The sequence below is a fragment of the Astyanax mexicanus genome, chromosome 11 (assembly GCF_023375975.1).
Source record: "Astyanax mexicanus isolate ESR-SI-001 chromosome 11, AstMex3_surface, whole genome shotgun sequence".
Classification (NCBI taxonomy): domain Eukaryota; kingdom Metazoa; phylum Chordata; class Actinopteri; order Characiformes; family Acestrorhamphidae; genus Astyanax; species Astyanax mexicanus.
The window spans coordinates 1,613,340-1,634,799 of record NC_064418.1 but is presented as its reverse complement, the minus strand read 5'-3'; the positions used below and the strand labels follow the sequence as shown (position 1 = coordinate 1,634,799).

Below are 21,460 nucleotides of genomic sequence, written 5' to 3'. Positions count from 1 at the left end.
TCTTACAGGGAGAGGGTTCCTCAGGTCTTACAGGAGAGGGTTCCTCAGGACTGAAGGCATAAGCAGGCTGTGAGCAGGGCTCTCTCACCTGCACTGCAGTCTTTAGATGAGCGCTCAGCTCTGGAGGAGCTGTCTGAGTTCTGCTCTGTGACCTTTGACCTCAAGAACTTATGTGTCTCATCCGGGACTTCCTGAGTAGCAGAAGAACGCCAGCAGCACAGGGATTCCTGGAAGATGGAGAGAGAACAGGTTCAACAGCCTAATCTCTACTCTTTAGATGGACTACAGTGTGAGTTTAGCAGCAGTCCAATTAATATACAGAGTTTGGACAATGAAACTGAAACACCTGGTTTTAGGCCACAATAGTTTATTGTGGTTACGGACAGTTCTGGTGGAAACAGGAGAGTTATACTTATACTTATAGCTGTGAGGTACACCTCTTACATTTTTTTGTTCATGGGACTGAATATATGATTGATGATACTTTGCTACAGTGTGGAGTAATCAGTGTACAGCTTCCATAACAGTGGACTGATGTTTGAGGATGCCCCACAAGGCCAACTGTGTGTGCTCTCTCAGGGCTCCAGCAGCTGATGGCAAGCTGCATCGGTAACACTTTCTATGAATGTCATCTCTAAAAGACTCTATAAACAAACTAATAGCACATTGTAATGCATTCATAAGGCATTATGTACATGGCTATACATTAATTTATAAAAATGTATAATTCATCATAGCCATGTTTATTATGCATCATAAATTGTGATTATAATGCATTAATAGCTGTGTTTATAATGTGTCATACTTCAATACCAAGAAACTTAGCTTGCAGTATTATGCATTAGGACTAAAAAAGCTTCCAACATAAAAACACACCCTCAATAATACTCTAAATATGTTTTATTATAATGTATTATAACAGGTCTTTATGTGCTCCAAGTAAAGTGACAGACTTTCTTTGTGGGACTAGATTATTAATGATAGATAGCTTATAATGTATTATAATCACAAGTCATACTGCTTAATAAACACGGCTATAATGGGTTTATATGCATGTTTATAAATATTTATAGCCATGTTTATAATGTCTTCAGAATGCATTATAGTATGTTATGAATGTGTTTATAGAGTCTAATAGAGATAGAGACATTCATATAAAGTGTTCCCGCAGCATCACAGGGTTTGTGCGTTAAAAACCTCCTGTTTCTGATGCACAGCTGAACTTTAATGTACTTTAGCTGCTCCTGTCGAGCCACTCTGGGAGTTTGGGGCCCAAACGCTGCCAAGGTTACCTTTAGTGAAGTCAGAGTAAAAGTTCTGATGATGTTCGACACGATAATCATGCAAGATTAATTCTACACTCCACCTGCTGCCACATCCCATTTCCAGCGGGATGCACGCTACTTATTCATAATTCATCTGTAAACAAAGCGCACTGGCACGGCTTCAGTGCGCCGCTCGCTCCAGCCCCGCTCCTCCGCTTCCTCTGTTTCCGCTCTTCTTTAGCTGTAATGCTTTTAAATGTGAGCTGATGTTGAAGAATACCCGCTGATGAATGAGTTACGCTCAACTAAACGAGCTCGTTCCTGCAGAAACCCATCATATATCATTAGATATAGAGCAGATCACCGAGCGCTGGATTAAAAAAGACTGAACACACACAGTCTTTAAAGTCATCTACAGCTGGAAAACTGCAGTATTTCTACAGTAACTCTACGCTGTGTGAGCTGTGTGTGTGTGAGCTGTGTGTGTGAGCTGTGTGTGTGTGAGCTGTGTGTGTGTAAAGAGTAAGAATAAACAGTCTCGTTTCAGCGTGTTGATATTGAGTCTAGGCCTTAGGGGGATGTGTGTAAAGTCCCCAGATATATTATGTTTCTAAATTTGACTGTACGGCTTCATATAAAAGTAAGATTTGATTTTTATTACTGCAAATAATGAATCATGGAACAGATATGACGTTTGGAGCTTTGTTGGCTGAAGTGATGAAAACTAAATCTAATATTCTTATTGTCAAAGAAACAAAACAAAGCAAAACAAACAAAAGAAAAGAGAATGTTCTTTGGTTTTAGGGTGAGTGTGAGGGTACAGAGACAGATTCAGCATTGTTGTCTCTAAAGTAGTTTTTTAAACTAATATTCTAGTTTAAAAAGCACAGAAATGCTCATACAGTTAAAATGACCAGTATGGATCATATTTGCAATAGTTAATAATAAAATGATCAATATGTGTCATCAGATAATAGGGAAACATGCAAAATTCAAGCAACGTCATCTCTTGTCAGCAGAGCTTCGGCCAGTATTTTCTGACTAGAATACTGTGTTGTAAGTCACGGAAATCTGTGTTCTGTTGCGAAGTTGCCAGATTTAGGAACACAAGAAGGTAGCAAGTAGGTTGGTTCAGTCCAAATCTTAGATGATACACAACTTAAAAAGCCTCGATATTCATTGAAAAAGCTTAATGATCAAAATCGTAATAAAATGAGAGTGAATATCAACACTGAGATTAACAGATTGAGAAGACTTTGAGCTCAGAAGTATAAGAAGACGATGAGCAGGCTAATTTTCTCCTGAAAACCAGGGAATTTATCACAACCCATAATTTATTTCAACCACTAAGTTAGCTTACTAGGGATGGGCATGTTAATTATTTAAAAAATTGAGTGTTCACATTCATATCAGTGGTCTGTGTGCAAATACCCTCTGCAACAAGGATCAGGGTATTTGAGCTAAGATTGAGATTATATGTTGAGCGATTTCTTACGTCCAAAACTTGTAACAGTAAATGTTACTCATGGCCATTTCTAGCAGCTAGCTAGTTGTTTATTTATCTGTCTATTTTTATATTAATAAATAAAGTCAATATAAAGCTGGACACCTGCTTGGTAGATGTTGTTAAGCTCGTCTTCCATTCATTTGTTTAGGTCCAGTGTCCTCAACTTGGCAACCCGAGTGAGCTTCAGGTATTTAAAAAACTCTTGAAATTGGACCTCTGTAGCCATTTCTCATTGTCACTCTCATTTCCTACTGACTCCTTTAAGTATTATGGTATTTTAAGTATGAGAGATATCAAATTGGGAACATTTATGCTGTATTTCTTTTACCTCAATATATTGTGAATAATGTGAAACCTGAGTTGATGGTATTTTTGGTCTATTTGTCAATGCTATTTTGGTTCTAACCAACTGTAAAATCAAGTCCAAACCAAACTAGGATGGTCTGAAAGCACCCAAAGTGTATGAAGGGATTGTGGAAGTGTACACAAGGTTTGCTGCTACTAAGCTTTTAAGAAGGTTCTTGAAACCCTTGTAAGGTTCTCAAAAATCTCAACAAATATGTTAGCTTAGCTTATTATAGGCAGAGCATCATGCAGAGCTCAGGAACTAAGTCTCTGACGTTACCTGGAAGTGTTTCTGGAACCTCTGGCTGACCGCATACAGAGCCATGGGATTAACGCAGGAGTTCAGCGAGGCCATGTTTATCCCAATGTAGTCGAGAACAAGGAAGGCGCTGGAAACCAAAAAGCAAAACGTTGTACAAAAACAACAGACAAGACTCAAGTGCAATACTCATCCACTTCACCTCTCTCTTACCTGAGCAGATCACACCTGCCGGGGTCTTCCTCATCGTAGATGGTCAGTTTCAGAATCCGACTCAGGTGCAGAGGAAACCAGCAGATAGCGAACGCCAGAACCAGACAGAACACGGCTCGGGCTGCTTCCCACCTCTGTGAAAAGAGAAAGAACCGAACACTGTTACTAAGATTACCCACAACACCACACAATTTTATATCCTCTACTTTTCTACTGCAGTGGACATTGTGCCACGCCTTTCAACGAAAGCGCTCCAGTCTCTCCCACACTCAGCTCTACCTTCGATCTCCAGTCTCTCTGGACTACGATACCCAGAATGCACCACACACTGACATCACTTCCTCTCACGATCACATCATAGTCTGCACTGCACACTGCACCCCTAAGAAGTTAATCACCTGAATATTGATTACACCTGTGCATATATACATACACCCTCACTCCTCACACACCTTGCGTGAAAAATGTGTGAAAAAGTTCAAGGGGTATTAATACTTTTACAAGCCACTGTAAGTCTAGTTTTGGACCACACAATATTTTGAATGGAGATTTTCCATTGTTAGAAAAATATAGTCTACAACTAGACTTAATCTCTGTCTGGGAAACCAACCAGTTTTAGTGTTCAGTCTAATTTCCTTCATCTTATATGTTTATGTTCATGAAATAAAAGTGAAATATTAGCAAAATCTACAGGAAAATTATAATTTTTTAAAATTATTTTTAAGGTTTACTGTAGCTTACTTTTAACCTCAATACTTAAATTACTTAAATTACCTAAAACATCTAGATATCAAAGCTCTTTTTTCTAGGTCTCAGTAAGATATAGAACCATAACGACACATTTTAAACCATTTCAATGCTTAAATTGTTCTTAGTCTGGTTAATCAATCTTTTATTTAGCAGTTCTTTTATATAGAACCTGATTCACTCAGACTGTAGAGGTGCAGTTTAATACGGGCTGAAGTAAAATTTTCACTGAAGCACTGTTTTAATGCAGGACAGATTTAACAGAAAGGTTGGGGAAGTGTTAAGGTGCTGAAAGCACTTTGAACTGATGTTCAGCTCCATTAATGTCGCTCTCTGTGTGTTTCTTGGTTGGATTCCCAGGACTATACATCTTCTCCCTTTTCACACATTACCTCATCACTGCGGGAGAACATGCTCCACTCCTCCTAAAAGCTGCAGGAGGGAACGAGACGTCTCGCCTCTTTAACTGCAGGTACAGGACTGCAGAGCAGAGAGGTGAGAGTGTGTACCTGCTCACTATACTCACTTTCAAACCACCACTATATAGATGTATACAGTATATTGCATGAAACGTGCAGGTCTGTACAATTTTAAAATTAAAATATAATCAAGAGGAAGATGGATGATCACAAGCCATCAAACCACCAAACTGAACTGCTTGAATTTTTGCACCAGGAGTAAAGCAGCATAAAGTTATCCAAAAGCAGTGTGTAAGACTGGTGGAGGAGAAGAACATGATGCCAAGATGCATGAAAACTGTAATTAAAAATTAGGATTATTCCACCAAATATTGATTTTTGAACTGTTAAAACTTTATGAATATGAACTTGATTTTTTTTGCATTGAGTTATTATATACGATTTTTTGGGCTTTGACCTAAACTCTTGCATTTTTCAATATATCATTTTAAAATTCAAGCAAAAGAAATTCATGTCATTCAAATTAGACAGCTTAAAATACGAGGTAAAATATTCAGATTAAAAATCTGGGATACACAGTATGAGCAATCGATTCAGTCTTAAATCGAACTACCAACCAACCAATCAAATTACGTCCGGGAGATACCTTATAGCTTTATTTTACTTGTATTTTTAAAACTTGAAATTTTGCTTTTAAATTACAAAAAAGTGAAAAAAGATATATTAAAAAATGCAAGTGTTTGGTTCAAAAGCAATAATTTAATGCAAAAACAAATCAGTGCTAAACATTCTAATTCTTAAAAATTGTATTTTTTAATTTCCATAAACAAAAAGCTGTTAAGTTTAGCGTAGTGTAATCCTGGCTAGAAACCCAGATAACAATTCTGATGTCATTGCAATGTCTCTTTTTATGTCATTTTTTGTTTGTTTTAGTTTTTGAATGTAACTTTTAACTGTTAACATTTTGATAACATTAGCATTCATCTTGCTGTGAAAATTATATAAGAAACATTGTAATGACATTTTAATAACATTGTAATAACAGTGTAATAACATAGTAATAGGAACCATAATTATGTGACTCACTTTCAGAACATTCCTAGAAAGTTATTTCTGTATTGTTACAGGCTAACCTTCCAGGAATTATTACAAAACGCTGCCAAACTTTCTTAAAACGTTTTGTATTAGCTGAAAATGTACAATTACTCTTATATTTGTATATTTGTATATTTGGGCTGAGGGATTTTAATAAAAAACACATAACACATACAGTCGTAAACCCAGCGTACCTGTTTCAGGTGATAGGTCATCTCAGAGCGCTCCACATCCCCCCTCAACATCTCCCAGCTCATACGACCATAGAAGACTGCAGTGCAGATCAGAGGCATGAGGAAATAAAACCCGAAGAGCCACCAGTCCTTCACGGCTTTATAGAACTGTAGAGAAGAAGAGGAAGAATTTACTGCTAGTTTTTATATTTTATTTTAAATGAAATAACTTAAAAGTGACAAAGAAAACCCTGTGCTGAGTTAATCTGGAGTAATAAATGAATTTAAAGCATGTTCTGTAGATCTACCCCTCCAGCTTTCAGTGGATCAGCCTGTGTTATTCAGAACGTGACTCTCGTCCAGAAGAGGAAGAAAGTATCTGCACTGAAATGCATTATTTATTTAATCTAATTTCACCTACAGTCTACGATCCCTTAAGAATAATGGTAGAAGAAGAAGAAGAAGCTGCTGCAGAAAAAGAGCTTCAACCTGGACTCTAGCTATTACTGTTTTTATTTGGTTTATTAAATAGTAATAAAATGAATAGTGAAGTGATCTATCAGATTATGAAGTAACACTATATAAGGAATCATGTAGTAACTTAAAAACAGTTATTTAGGAAGTTGTTTGTTAACTTGCAGTTTCTGAGGCTGGTAACTCTGATTAACTTATCCTGTACAACAGAGGAAACTTTTGCTCTTCCTTTCCTAGGAAAGTCCTGATGAGAGCCAGTTCCATCATTATAATGTTTTTGATGGTCTCTGCGGTGACTAAACTCGGTTCTGATACATCAGCTCACAGACGCATCCTTGTGCTGATCCACATCACCCTAGGAGTGATGAGGGGGAAAAAAAGAAGATCTACTGTACTGTACCCACCCAGAGAGAGCAAGGACAATTGTGCTCTCTCAGGGCTCCAGCAGCTGATTCGAACCAGCGATCTCCTGATCATAGTGACTTAGTTGTTGCATTATCACTTTTAATTTTATTGTTTTTTTAAAATGCTGGATATAAAGGACGGATAGTCACACAGGTTAATAAAGGGTTTTGGAGCGCAGGGTTGGGCCACAGGTGGTGGACTGGCATGCGGCATTGTTCATTTGCATAACACAGACCGCGTGTGTGTGTGTGTGTGTGTGTGTGTGTGTGCGTGTGTGATGTTCTGGTGCTGTGGATTCGAGCGGAGGAGCAGATGAGTTGCTGAAGGTAACAGGCTGTCTGACTGTTCCACACTCTGAGTCTCTCTGACTGATTTTAGACGACTGTGTTTCGGGTGGGTGATGGAATCACACTGCAACCCCCTGACTGAGAAAAGCCACGAGAAGAAGCTCTTATTCTACTGAGCTTCATCCTTTCTCTCAGCAAGACACAGATAAGAGCCGGGGGAACATCAGGAGAACATCTGCACATGAATATCTGGGAAAAGCCTGGTGTAATAGTGGTAGTTTTAATTGGTTAGCTGTAAAAAATAGAGGGTTTTCTCAAAATTCTTTACTAAATGCATCAGAATGACCAACACACCACTCCCAAAAAACTCACAAAACCAATAAAAAAATTGTTAAACACAGCACTAACCCCCAACACTAAAACCCAGATCAAATAAACCCATTACTAAACCCAGATAACAATAAACTGCTAAATCTAGCACTAAAGGCCAGTAATACTAAATTTAATTCTAACCCCCAGAACTGCTAAACCCAACACTAAACCCATATCAATAAACCCATTATTAAACCCCAGAACTGCTAAACCCAACAATAAATCCCAGAACCACTAACTCTTAAAACCTCTAACCCCCTGGACTAACCCCCAAAACATCTAGAACACTAACTCCCAGAACTGCTAAACCCAACACTTAAACCCAGATTAAATAAACCCAGAAAGTTTAAACCAGCACAAAATAAAAAAGTGGTAAGGGCTAGAACTGCTGAACCAGCACTAAACCCATAAATGCTGAACCCAGCATTAAACAACAGAACTGCTCAATCCATTACTAAACCCCAGAACTGCTAAACCCAACAATAAATCCCAGAACCATTAACTCCCAAAACCTCTTAACCCTAGACTAAATCCCAGAATTGTCAAACACAGCACTAAACCCCAGAACTGCTAAACCCATCGCTAAACCCTGGATCAAATAGACCCATTACTAAACCCAGATACAAATTAACCCAACAATAAACCACAGAACTGCTAAATCCAGCACTAAAGGCCAATAATGCTACATTTAGTACTAAACCCCCAAACTGCTAAAATTAGCACTAAACACCAGAATGTTAAACCAGCACTAAATAAAAAAGTGCTGAACACCAGAACTGCCCAACATTAGACCCCAGAATTGCTAAACCCTGAAACCACTAAACCTGGCACTAAACCCCATAGCTGTAACACTAAATACTAAACCCTAGAAATGCTAAACTGAACATTAACCCCAGAATTAACCCCTGTACCCTACCAAACCCCAGAACCCGTCAAAAAAAGCCCTAGAATGACTAATCCCAGCACTAAACCCAGAACTAATCCCAGAACTAATCCCGGTTTAAGAATGTTACCTGCATAAAGGTTGAGGTCTGCAGTGGGTGCAGCAGGCAGATTCTGAGCTGCTCTCCTTTATAGTCCATCATAATCAGATCAAACCCCACGACCTCCGGAACCGCCAGCAGCACCGACCCCGCCCAGATCACACACAGCTTACAGAGAGTCCACTGCGGCTTCCCCAGAGTTCTGATTACACTCCTCGATACAACCACCCGGTACCTAACACACACACACACACACACACACTGCCTTACTGCAAACTCTATTTTAGTGGTTCTTTATCACAGGCAGGGGTTCTGTATAGAGATTATTTATCTCAGAGTGAATTTATATGACGTATATGTGCTTTAAGGTAAAATATATACAGGTACTGTAATGACTGTTCTCACCTGTCGACACTCAGAGCGCACAAACTCAGAACCGTGATTCCCACCGACGTTTTCTGGACGAACGGGACGAGTTTACAGACCACGAGTCCAAACGGCCAATCAACCGCCAGCAGCTGAAACACAAACAAACAGCAAATAACAAAAAACATATTTTTTGTTATTTCAGCCATTTTTTAATTTTCTGCAAATAAATGATAATAAATTTGGGGAAAATGTTGTCTGTAGTGCTCTCTTATTTTTTTTCCAGAGCTGTATATTAAAATTTAATTATTTTATCCTATTAATCCTTTTAATCCTAAACATGATAAAATAGCAAGTATTTAGTAATAATGAGCTTTTATTATTTTGCCTTAATTGTTCTGTAGTGCTGACATGCTCTAATGACTGAGTTGCTGATTTCATTGGCTGGTTTATGATCTTTTCTGATAAACAACAGGTATCGATTAGTGTTCTGTGCAACAAAACATTTTAAAATAAAGAAAATACAAAATACAAAGTACAAATATATATATATTTTTTTTTTTTTCTAATGTCACGCCCTTGCCCTGTTTTCCCTGTGTTTCTAGTCTCCCTGTGTTTTCCCCAGTAATTTTCCGTCATGTGTGTCTATTTGTAGCTCCGCCCTCTCGTTACCTGTTTCCCGGGTGTGTGCTTCCTGTGTGTATATATAGTCCTCTTGTGTCAGTATTTCCTGGTCGGTCTTTGCACCTTCCTCTGTCGTTTCTCTTATTATTATATTGAATTAAGAAGTCATAAAGTTTAAAAAATCATTTTTTATTTAATTTTATTCCAGACAGTAGATAATAATTCAGATATAATGCATTATTTCTCTGGTCTGGGTGAGAATGTCTTGACTGCTTTTAGAAATGATTTTTCCTTCTGGCTGTAAGAAAGTCACTGTAATGGAAGAAGAGATTTGGGTGTATTTGAGTTAAAACAGCTGTAATCAGAAGGTGTGTGAGCTGATTACTGAACACACCTTATAGACGTTGACGGGAATATCGATGAGGATGTGGACGATGTCCCCCAGAGCGAGGCTGGCGATCAGGATGTTGGGGCCGCTCCTCATGCACTTGTGTTTCTTTATAATCCTGAGTAACGTCACGTTTCCCACCATCCCGAACAGGAAGACGAAGCAGGACACGAAGGTGTTGATGTATTTAAAGAGGTCCCTCAGCCTGGTGGGGGCGCTGCACATGGGGAGGGGCGCGGGTCTACGCGGAGGGGTGGAGCTGGTGGAGGAGGTGGAGGAGGTGTTGGGGGTGATGGAGCTCCTCTGATCTGCTGTGAGGTTGTGGGAGGGTGAGGATGAGGATGAGGAGGATCTGGAGGAACTTTCAGACTGAACTGCAGTGAAGAAGATCAGTGTGCAGAACAGCATCATCACAACTCTCCTCCTCATCTCCATCTTCACTATCTCCATCTCTGCAGTGATAAATCTACACCTACAACCAACACAAATAAATACACTGTGATACTCAACAATTCATACTGGATTACTGAAAAAAAAAACATAATACATCAATTACATACTGAATAATCCAAGATCATACTTAATTATGAATACTGCATAGAATACCAAATAATTAAAACTGAATGCTGGATAATTATAGTAGACACACAACGATTCATACTGAATCCTGAGTAATTCATAGAAGACAATTCTTAATTTATAATACTGAGTCCTGATTAATGCATAGTAGACTCTGAGTAATACATATTTGACACTGGATAATTCATACTGAATCCTGATTAATCCATAGTAGACACTAAATAGGTCTTATTTAATCCTAATTAATGCACAGTGGACGCTCTTTAATTCATACTGAATCTGGAGTAATGCATAGTAGTCACTGAATAATTCATACTGAATGCTGATTCAATTCATAATAGACTCTGAGAAATTCATATTTTACACTGGATAATTCATACTGGATACTAATTAATGCATAATTGAAACTGAATAATTCATACTGAGTCCTGATTAATGCATAGTAGACAGTGAATAATTCTTACTGATAATTCATATTGGGAACAAATTATACTGGGTTGTGAATAATTCATACTGTCTACGGAATAATTCTCTGTACACACTATATAATGTATAGCTAAATAATTCCTAATATACACTAAATCATTTACATTGAGTAGCTGAATAATTAAGAATAGATATTGAATAATTCTAAATGAATATAACACACTGAATACTTCATAACAAATAACTTAGTAATAAAAAGTAATTAAGGAATTTAAGTCACAAAATTATTCATACTAAGTACTAAAAGTAGTTCCTAAAGAATAACTTTTAAAGCATATTAACATAAATAAAAACCTTGAAGAAATCTTACCCTTCACTGCTCCATATCAAACGCTGCACCTGGCCAGTCTTACCTGTATTTATATATAACCTGGAGCTGCCATGGCCACGCCCCCTATAAAAGAGCGCACAGGTAGCGTACCTGACTATCGCGCTCCAGCCTAATAAAATGATGCGTCTCCTGCAGTCTGAGTCTCAGTATGTCACTCAGTGAAGCCCTGGGGTTGCTCACGCTGAGTTCACCACTCACCTTTCACTCTTTACCTGCGCTCAGCACAGTCACATACCCCCCCCAACACCCCCCCGCGGGTCTGCTGACGTTTAGCTTCTGAAGCTAACAGCTGCTAACAGAGCTAACAGCCGCCAGAGCCGCAGTGAGTAACGGATAAATCACTGCGCTGAAAAACAGAACCCCTCAGTTCCCACAGATATACAGAGATACTGTTTACTGACTGATTACAGACTTTTTCACAACTAAATCCATCCATAAATTAATATTAAAGTGATCTATCAGACTATGAAGGAATAAAAGAAATCAGGAAGTAACTTAAAAGTGTTAAACAAACCAAAATACTCTGTGAAGCATTTAGGTGCTCTTATCTGGGGAGCTGTTAACTTGCGGTTTCTGAGGCTAGTGACTCTGGGGTGGTCCTGATGAGTGCCAGTTTTATCATTATGATGTTTTTGATGGTTTTTATCCTTAATTGCAGTTGTTTTTTGCAACTGCACTTAAGGATACTTTTTTTAAGTTCTTGCAATGTTTTCAGATTGACTGACCTTAATTTCTTAAACCTTTCAGACCTGAATTATGTTCCTGTGAGGGAAAAATATAAGAATGCTGTTTTCTCTCAGTAATGCACACAAAAACATGACTCAGTTAGGCAGGTTTAGTTACATTACAGTGTGTTTTAATGTATAAAGGTGGTCTTAATTTCAGCATTGTAAGGTGGTTTATTTCAGAGTTAATTCCGTTTTGGTGTGGTTTGCTGTATTAATAATTAGGGTGAATTTTGGCCCAGAAATTGGTGTAGAGCTTATGTTAGTGTACTGACTCCTCCTTCAGTCAGTAAAACTCCCTCATGCAGTTTCTGGACCCCCTCACACCTGACACCTCACACCTGACACCTGGCTGATCATCAGGAGTTGTGACAGCGTGTTTTGGATTAAATGGCTGAGTCACTGATGGTGTTCAGGTCTGAAGCCCTGAAGCTAAAATGATGCTGTTCTTATGAGTACACACTGCTTTAGCTTCATATTACTGCCCTTACCTGCTGTAGCACGTAGCATTTAGCACTGAGCAAAACAAACACAAGATATTAAAGGAGAACTTTTCATATTGTTTGTAAATCTCAGAACAAATGAATGAAAGGTATATTGTGCTCTCTCAAGCTCTGACTGTTGATGGTAAGCAGCATGATCTGTGATTTAAACGGACGATCCTCGGATAATAGTAAAAGTGCCTAAATCCACTGGACCACCCTTACAAGAAAAGTGCATATAAATGTCACCCCATATATGAGCCACGTGTAAAACTGTGCTTTTTAATTTTTCTGTGTTACATACAACTCAGACAGATACATTTTTCTTGGTTTTAGGGTACCCTTGTACCCGACTTATTGTTTATTGTTGAGTCACCAGAACCAGGCAGCTGGGGTGTCACCATGGCAACGACCAAAACCCAGACGGATTGGGAGAACTGGGCGTGGCAAAGGAGGCTGGTGGACGGCTGGAGGGCAGGTGTGTCATCAGGTGTGTCATCATCACACACACTCATCGTACTCACTCAACAACACGGGATCACGGTTATGTTCCATCTATCTATCTACCTATCTATCTACCTATCTATCTACCTATCTATCTATCTATCTATCTATCTATCTATCTATCTATCTATCTATCTATCTATCTATCTATCTATCTATCTATCTATCCATCCATCCATCCATCCATCCATCCATCCATCCATCCATCCATCAATGGGGTTAAGTGGTTCTTTAGGAACTCCTCAAAGGTAATCAGAGACTCCCCTTATCTGGTAGTAGAAGGTAGTTAGTTAGAGAGAAGCGCAACAAAATCTTCGCTTAAATGAACAGATAATCCATTCTGAAAAGAGACCGCACCTGAATGCACGTTGTAAAAGGATTTTTTTAACATGCTCTATGCTCTATGCAATAACACATTTCCACCAAAATCTTACACAATGTCACTTTCACGTAATTATGTTCTTCTTTTTCGCGTTTTGGAAGCCGATTCCAGCTGTTCTTTATGTGCTAATGAAAACAGATGAATTATAGCTCACAGACAGCGGCACCCGAGACCTGAACACCTGCACTTTCCCTCTTTACCTGCATGAACACACACACACCTGCTTCAACTTATCAGCTGATTCCGAATCTGATCAGAAGAGGATGCAGGTGGGTTTAGTTTGGGGAGCATCCAGAACTGTGTACAAAAGAGGTACGAACATTTAGAGATGAAAAATAATGGACTATCGAAAGAGATGGAAATAATGCGCTAATGAAAAATATTAGAGTGAAACGAACTCACGTACATGTACAATACATACTCTACCTTCATACCACTCCCCTCCACCTGCCACTACCACAACACCACTTATCACCCCTCCCATATTATCTTCTCCACCTATTACCCACAATCCTCACCTGCTAATGAAGATTCATCCAGATCCACTTCTCTAGTTCTGCTTCCTAACAGGAGCCATAATGCATCTTCTCTACTGGAACAAAACACACTTTTCCTCTTTCTCTTTTAACACTGGAGTAAAACAGACCGTCTGTGTCCTCAGGACAACTTACAGCTCTGCAAATACACACACATACACACACACACACACACACATACACACACGCTCTCGCTATAACACACACACACACTTTCTGTTTTTCCTTTAAAGCTGTTGATGTTAGATAGAGACTTTTCAGCTCGCGCCAAAAGAAACTCAATTTATTTTCTTCAGAAGTGTTTCTAAAAGCCTCCCCCGGAGCGGCTGCTGCGCCGCGCTCTCCGCGTCCCTTTACCATATCAGTTACCCCTGCAGCGCCGCGCTGCCGCTAATCTCCTCCGCCGAGGCCGGAGACTTCATATACATCGTAATGGAGGATAAGCAGCGCGGGCAACACGCGAACCATCTTCACGTCTAAAGGCCGGTCAACGTATGAACCAACCCAGCGGCCTTATCTGAAACATCACTCACCAAACAGCGGCTTTTACTAGAGGAGCTTACTGGAGGAGACTGATCAGAGTGTAGTTTAAGGACGTTTTTTTACACCAGCACTATTTAATCTGGTTAAAACGGACTCTGGTTGGTTTGTACTCTTAGTGTGGTTCGATTAAGCAGGTATGAAAACTGTAATCACAGTCGGGTTCAGATCAAAACAACCCAAATTAACTCTTGCTGCTGCATCTGTGACCAAAACAGCAAGTCTTTGTGATGCATCAAGAGCCACAGTATTCAGAGTAATGTCAGCACACCACCAAGAAGCACCAACCACATCCAACAGGATTAACTGTGGACGCTGTAAGAGGAAGCTGTCTGAAAGGGATGTTCGGGTGCTAACCTGGGTTGTATCCAGAAAACATAAAACCACGGCTGATCAAATCACGGCAGAATTCAATGTGCACCTCAACTCTCCTGTTTCCACCAGAACTGTCCATCACCACAATCAATTATTTTGCTCTAAAACCAGGTGTTTCAGTTTCATTCTCCAACCCCTGTATGTATGTGGAGATTGGAACTGTAGCAGGTCATGGTTGCAGGATTTGGCTGGTTGAGTGAGGTACCCAATTGAATGCTGCACTATTTAGGACGGAACAACCAAATTAAATAAGGAAACAGCAAATGAAAAACCAGCGTCTGCCTCGTCTCGTTAAATTGCAAATGTATAAATAAAGAAATGAAGTGTATTATTTTCTGTCTGAATATGAAGCAGCAGAGTAAACAGTCTAAGGGCTTTCTGATGGTTTGATTAAGGGATGTTTTGGGTGTAAATGCAATTTGGCTGCGTGGATATGTACGTGTGTGTGTGTGTGTGTGTGTTAAGCAGCCTTCACATGCTGTGCTGTTCTCTCAGATGGCGGCTGGCTGGAGCTCGGGTTTGTCGTTGGAGCGGCTTGAGGGTGATCTGGATGGCGTCCCGCGTGAGAACTGCCAGCGAATGAGAAACGCGGCGCCAACCCAACGCGCCAACAGCTGGCACACACCAGCTGAGTGACAGAGAACGGAATAAACCTCACCAGATGAGGAGGAGCACATTCATATATATGAGATATATATGTGTAAAAATGTATATATGTTTATATATATATATATATATATATATATATATATATATATATATATATATACATGAGGATCATATTGGAGTAAACAGCACTGACCTACTATTCTATCCACATGGTTCAGCCTCGCCCACTTTAAAGAGTTCGCTTTGTCTGAACTAATGAAGTTTAATTTATATAGTGCCTTTCTAGAAACCCAAGGACGCTTTACAGTTTACACGTATTACACACAACCATTCATACTCAGCACTCATCCATGCACCAGAGGAAGCGGTGAAAAGTGGCAGCCAATAGCGCACAGCGTACTCTCAACCGGAAACTACCCCGTCCACCTGGAGGACTGCATCCAGCACTACAGCATTTACCCAGGACAGAGTGCCAATTGATACATGGGCAGAGTCATGAATACATTTAAACACACACAAACGTACTAACTTATTCTACCCTATACTCCTTACACTACCGTATACTCCCTATTCTACCCTATACTATTATATACTCACCTATACTCCCTCTTCTACCATATATTGCACTACACTCTTTTTTTTCTTCCCTATACTCTCTACTTGACAATTTACTCCCTATTGTACCCTAAACTCCATATACTACCCTATTCTACTCTATACTTCCTCGTTTTTTCCTATACTCCCTATTCAATCATAAATTGCCCTATACTTCATATTCTACCCTATGCTCCCTATTCTACCCCAACCTGCACTATACATCCAACACTAATATATATTCCTTATTCTACCCAGTAATCCCTTTCTTTCCCTGTATTAGCCAATACTCTCTATTCTACCCTATACTATTCTATATTCCATATTCTACTCTATATTTCTTGCTGTGCACCATTCTACCCTAAACCACCCTATAATTCCTAACCTATCCAATAATCCCTATTTTTCCCTATACTCCCTAAACTAAACTGCTGAAAGTTGGTTGTTAGCTGTCAGGAGTTTGATGCAACAGATTTAAATATATTTTATAAAATGAGATTTAACAAAAGCACTCTAATCTGGGAGGTGAAAAATGCGATTAGCTCCGTCTCAGGGTGGAGGGTATAATAGAATTTTAAAGCAGAGGTGGTTTAGGATGCCGCCTGTGTGGAAGCTGGGATTGAGACACAGCCCCGGTCGCCCTCTGAGTCTCTGCATATCTGAAAGCTCTGTCTCTGAAAGTGAATCTCTGAAAGAGCGTGGAGGACAGTGTCGGAGGACCCGCAGCCCTTTGTTATTTCTGATGACTGATCTGATGTGAGGAGTGAAGGAGAGCGAGGTGGAGGAGAAGAAGGCTGCGGTTTCAGTGTGGTGTCTCTTTAATGACAGATGACGGATCTCCGGTAGGCCATTAAACTGACAGAGCGACGTTCTGAAATGATAAATGTCCGTTCCAGGCTGAGCGAGTGGGCGTCTCAGAGGTCATCAAGCAGCTCGTACTTTCTTTTCCTTCAGCGAGTCCTCAGCCTTTATCTCAAAGAGAACTGTCCCCGGCCACTGAGGAGATGATGCTGCAACATTTACTGACTCAATGCTGAAGAACTTACTGAAAACTTCACTGGATTTTACACAATTATCTGCATAAATCAGCGTTTGAACACATTCAGAGTGAGACTGCTGTGATACAGTTTGCTGTAGAGACTCCCTATGAATGGTGAATGGATGAAACAGTGTTGCTATGACAACAAATGACTACAAAAAAAACAAATAACAAACCAAGATAATGTTGTTGGAATCAAATGAAACTTTATATGTGTAAATTTAATGATGATACATATTAATGAGACTCTAGTACAGGTACTCTGTTGGGAGCCTCTAGCCTAGAAACAGCTCATATTTATGGTGCACACACTGTATTTTTCAGACTATAAGGCGCAACTAAAATCCTTTCATTTTCCCAAAAAATAAACAGTGTAATTTATAATCTGGTGCTTATAATCATGTATTATGTATTAATTCTATCAGTCAGGAATTATAAGGAGCAGTAAAGCCACTAAACTGAAGAACAGCATTATATAAAGGTAGGTTTTCAGTAAAGTTTCTCCAGCACTAAGGCTGGAGCAGTATTAGCATTAGCTGCTAGCCCTTTCGCCATTCAGAGGTGAGTATATCAGACTGAAATCTGTGTGTTTACCGTATTAAAACAAGCTACGTGGGACGAACCGCTAGCTAATAGCACCCTGGCTTATGGGAATATCACTCAGGGTTCCTCAGTGTAGCGCTGTCTGGTACTGTAGATTTACTAGCGCTAAGCACTGCTAATTGCTTTAAAACACTGGAAATCTAAGCTTACTGTAGATCAGGGGTGTCAAACTCATTTTGGCCGAGGGCCACATTGGCATATTGGCTGTCCTCTGAGGGCCAGATGTAACTTATAAATGTAAGAAAATGTAACCAGATGTAATATAAAATGAATGTAATTACTCTTTAATGTTAAGTAACTCTCAATATATTATTTATTCAATCAAATATTACAGTTGCATGGAAAAAATGTTAGCTTGTTGCTCTATTAACATAAATCCTTTTAATTTGTCATGTTATGAAATCCAAAAACTCCATCAATCAAGAACCAAACTATTCAAGTGAATAGAAATGACATAAAATACAAGTTATATTAACTTTGATCAAAACGTTTGATACTGAAATAAGGCTTAATAAATATAAAATAAAAAATTGTGAGCTGTTAAGAACATGACAGATTTAGCATTTCCTCAGATTTAGCAGTTCCTCATACAACCACTAGTGGGAGCTGCAGCAGCACAAGCCCGCAGTCTTTACTGAGTCAGAGCTACAGCCCAGCCACGGGCTACAGGGCTCAGCTGAGCCAGTCTGGAGCGTTTTTAACATTTTTAAGTTCTTCCGTGTATGAAATAAAGATTTTTAACCGCACTAACCGGATAATACAGTTCATCTTTCAGCCCAAGCAGCTAACAGTAGCAGTTTAAAGCAGCCATCACGGAGTCACTGCTCGGATTACATTATAAACAGGTCAGTTAGCGCGCTGCTAACCTCATGGTGTTTATAACTACGGAGTTTAGTGGACACACCACGGCGGCAAGGTTAGACTGTTGGGCTACTGAAGACTATTAAAGGCTATTGGAGGTTATTGAAACGGTTATTGGGGGCAGAAATCAGTAAAGGCTGGTTAGATAAGTGATTCACGTCTTCGTCCTTTGCTGTGGTGAAACTGCGACTAGCCCTGTCACAGTGATGTTTATTAACGTCATTAAAACATATTTTGCCAGCTATTGTCTTATAAATATTTACACATAACTTATATCTCTCCTAAATGGCAGTAAATATCTCTCCTAGTGGCAGTAAGCCGTAACCTCGCGGGTAATACAATCGACAAGCATTGTGGGAAATGTAGTTTTTGGTCAAAGAATGCTTCTGACCTATTTATTATGGACACTAAGATTTTACAAGCTCTCGCGGGCCACATAAAAGGACGTGGCGGGCCACATTTGGCCTGCGGGCCTTGTGTTTGACACATGTGCTGTAGATAAACGGAAGTGCTTTACTCACCCAAATAAACAGTTTTCAGAAGAGAAATCTGTGTAGATTAACACCCAGCACTAAAACTAAAAGGCAAACATGGTGACACCTCTGTTCCTTACTAGTGTTGCTTAAAATGTGTCTTATAATCCGGTGTGCCTTATAGTTGGAAAAATATGGTAACTATTTACAATAATACAATCTTTTAGCCACTATACAAAAAAGTTTCTAAAAAAAAAAAAAGATTTCTTCTAAAATTGATTTTTAACATACAGAAGTGTTAATTAAGCAATTAAATCTAAACTCTTTATTAGAGATCCTTTGAAGAACCCCCATCTGTAAAGGTGTACCAGCACCAATCCCAGCATGCATCTCATCATCACTGAAACAGCTCTGTATCCACCTCAGATGCCGTCAAACACACAATCTGCTCTCGCCTGTCCAACCAAGTGTGGAGAGAAGCAGAAGAGCCCGAGCTCGTCTCGCAGCGGGACACCGTTCTCCTGTCTGAAGCTCACTGTCGAGACGAGGTACACTTCATATCACACTAACAATTACAGACGCTCTGAAACGGGAACTGTGGGCTGAGATCCAGCGATGTTGACGTGTTTATCTGCAGACGGAAATGCTAGTGCATCTCCATAAATTACAATATCAATGAAAAGTTACTTTATTTCAGTAATTCAGTTCAAAGTGCGAAACTCATATTATATAGATGTATTAAACACAGAGTGATCTACACACAGAGTGTCTCAGAAAATTAGAATATTATATAAGACCATAATTAGCTACTTTTGGCTGCAGTGTGTCAAGTCCTGCTGGAAAATGAAGTCTGATTAAAATTTAATCCAAACCATCACTGATTGGTGGAAACTTCACACTAGATCGCAAGCAGTTTGGACTGTGTGTCTCTCCACTCTTCCTCCATTTTACAAATGAAAAAATGTAAAATTTACTGATGATCAGTGATAGTTTGTTTTTGGAGAGACATGTCTGTCATCTGCTGCTGTTGATCCACTGTGTTTTATTATCAAGTCTAAAGTCAGTGCAGTTTTGTTTTCCCACAAAATCTTACAGAACTTCATATCTTACAGCTTCCCTCTGCTGAAAACAACTTTTATGGAGATGCAGATTTCATTTTCCAGCAGGACTTAATCCTGCTTAATCCAGCAGGCTGTAAATCACAATAATCAACAATAAAGGAAATAAACGCTAAAGTTTAATCCATCTTTATAATATAAGAGTTTCATATTTTTAAGTGAATTACTGAAATAAATGAGAAACACCCACCTTGTGAACTCACTATCTGGCCACATTATTAGAAACACCTATCTTGTACTTTCACTCTCTGGCCATGTTATTAAAAACACCTACCTTATGGTTCCACTCACTTTGGCCACTTTATTAGAAACACCTATCTTATGCTTCCACTCACTTTGGCCACTTTATTAGAAACACCTATCTTATGCTTCCACTCACTCTGGACACTTTATTAGAAACACCCAACCTTGTGCATCCACTCACTCTGGACACTTTATTAGAAACACCCAACCTTGTGCTTTTTTACTCACTCTGGCCACTTTATTAGAAACACCCATCTTATGCTTCCACTCACTTTGGCCACTTTATTAGAAACACCTAATAAAGATAAAGGTCACCAAGCAAAAGGTCAGGCCTGAGTGAGCTGTAGGTTTATAATTATAGATTATTGGTTATAATTAGTGTATCTTCACCATTGTGCCTTTACTGTTCATGCTTGGTAGTTAATTAATGACTATATACAGTTCACTGATGTCCCAAAAGTCATGGGAGAGCTGTATGCAAAGTGTTCTCTTTTTTGTATTTTATTCGAAAATGACGAATCAGTGCTGCAAACAATGTGTAAAAAAAAGTTAGTTCTTCCATCGTCTCCATATACTGTGCTCATGTTTTGCTTGAAATATTGTCTTCAGTGCTTTACGATTACCAGCATTAAAGCTCCATTATGTTCATATCCAAACCCACACTCAACATTAAACACAAATGAAATCACAATCTCTCACCAAAAGCCGCAGGAAGATCCTGCTCTCACTCTTCAGGACTATAAATGTTCCTGTGCTCTCGAGTGAAAACACACTCGCTTATTTCAGCCCAGCCTGGTTTAATGAAACGGATTCAGACTCGGAGAAATCTTGTTTATATCTTCATTTAATTCACTTCAGTCCCTCCTGACTCAGCATTCGCCCCCAACAGCAGAGCAGGAGAACTTCAGCAGCTTCAGCAGCTTCAGCAGTAGAAAATGGAAAAAAAAAGCTAATTTCACATTTTACACATTATTCTCATAGGAAACCCCTTTTCACAGCCCTGTTTCTGCAAATTTACAACCACAGTTCCCTCTTACACTCTTATAAAAAAAACTGTC

The 21,460-nt window shown here is 39.3% G+C and overlaps 1 protein-coding gene across 1 annotated transcript; it reads right to left on the bottom strand.

Moving 5' to 3' along the window:
- Positions 1-24: 24 nt before the first annotated feature.
- Positions 25-10,398, bottom strand: ednrbb (endothelin receptor type Bb). The gene is made up of 7 exons (XM_022665651.2): positions 9,929-10,398; positions 8,950-9,062; positions 8,575-8,779; positions 6,045-6,191; positions 3,590-3,723; positions 3,398-3,506; positions 25-227 (listed from the first exon to the last, which is right to left on the bottom strand). Exons 1-7 carry the CDS (start codon positions 10,370-10,372, stop codon positions 45-47), a joined length of 1,335 nt encoding a protein of 444 aa, XP_022521372.2. The 5' UTR covers positions 10,373-10,398; the 3' UTR covers positions 25-44.
- Between the last annotated feature and the right edge of the window lie 11,062 nt (positions 10,399-21,460).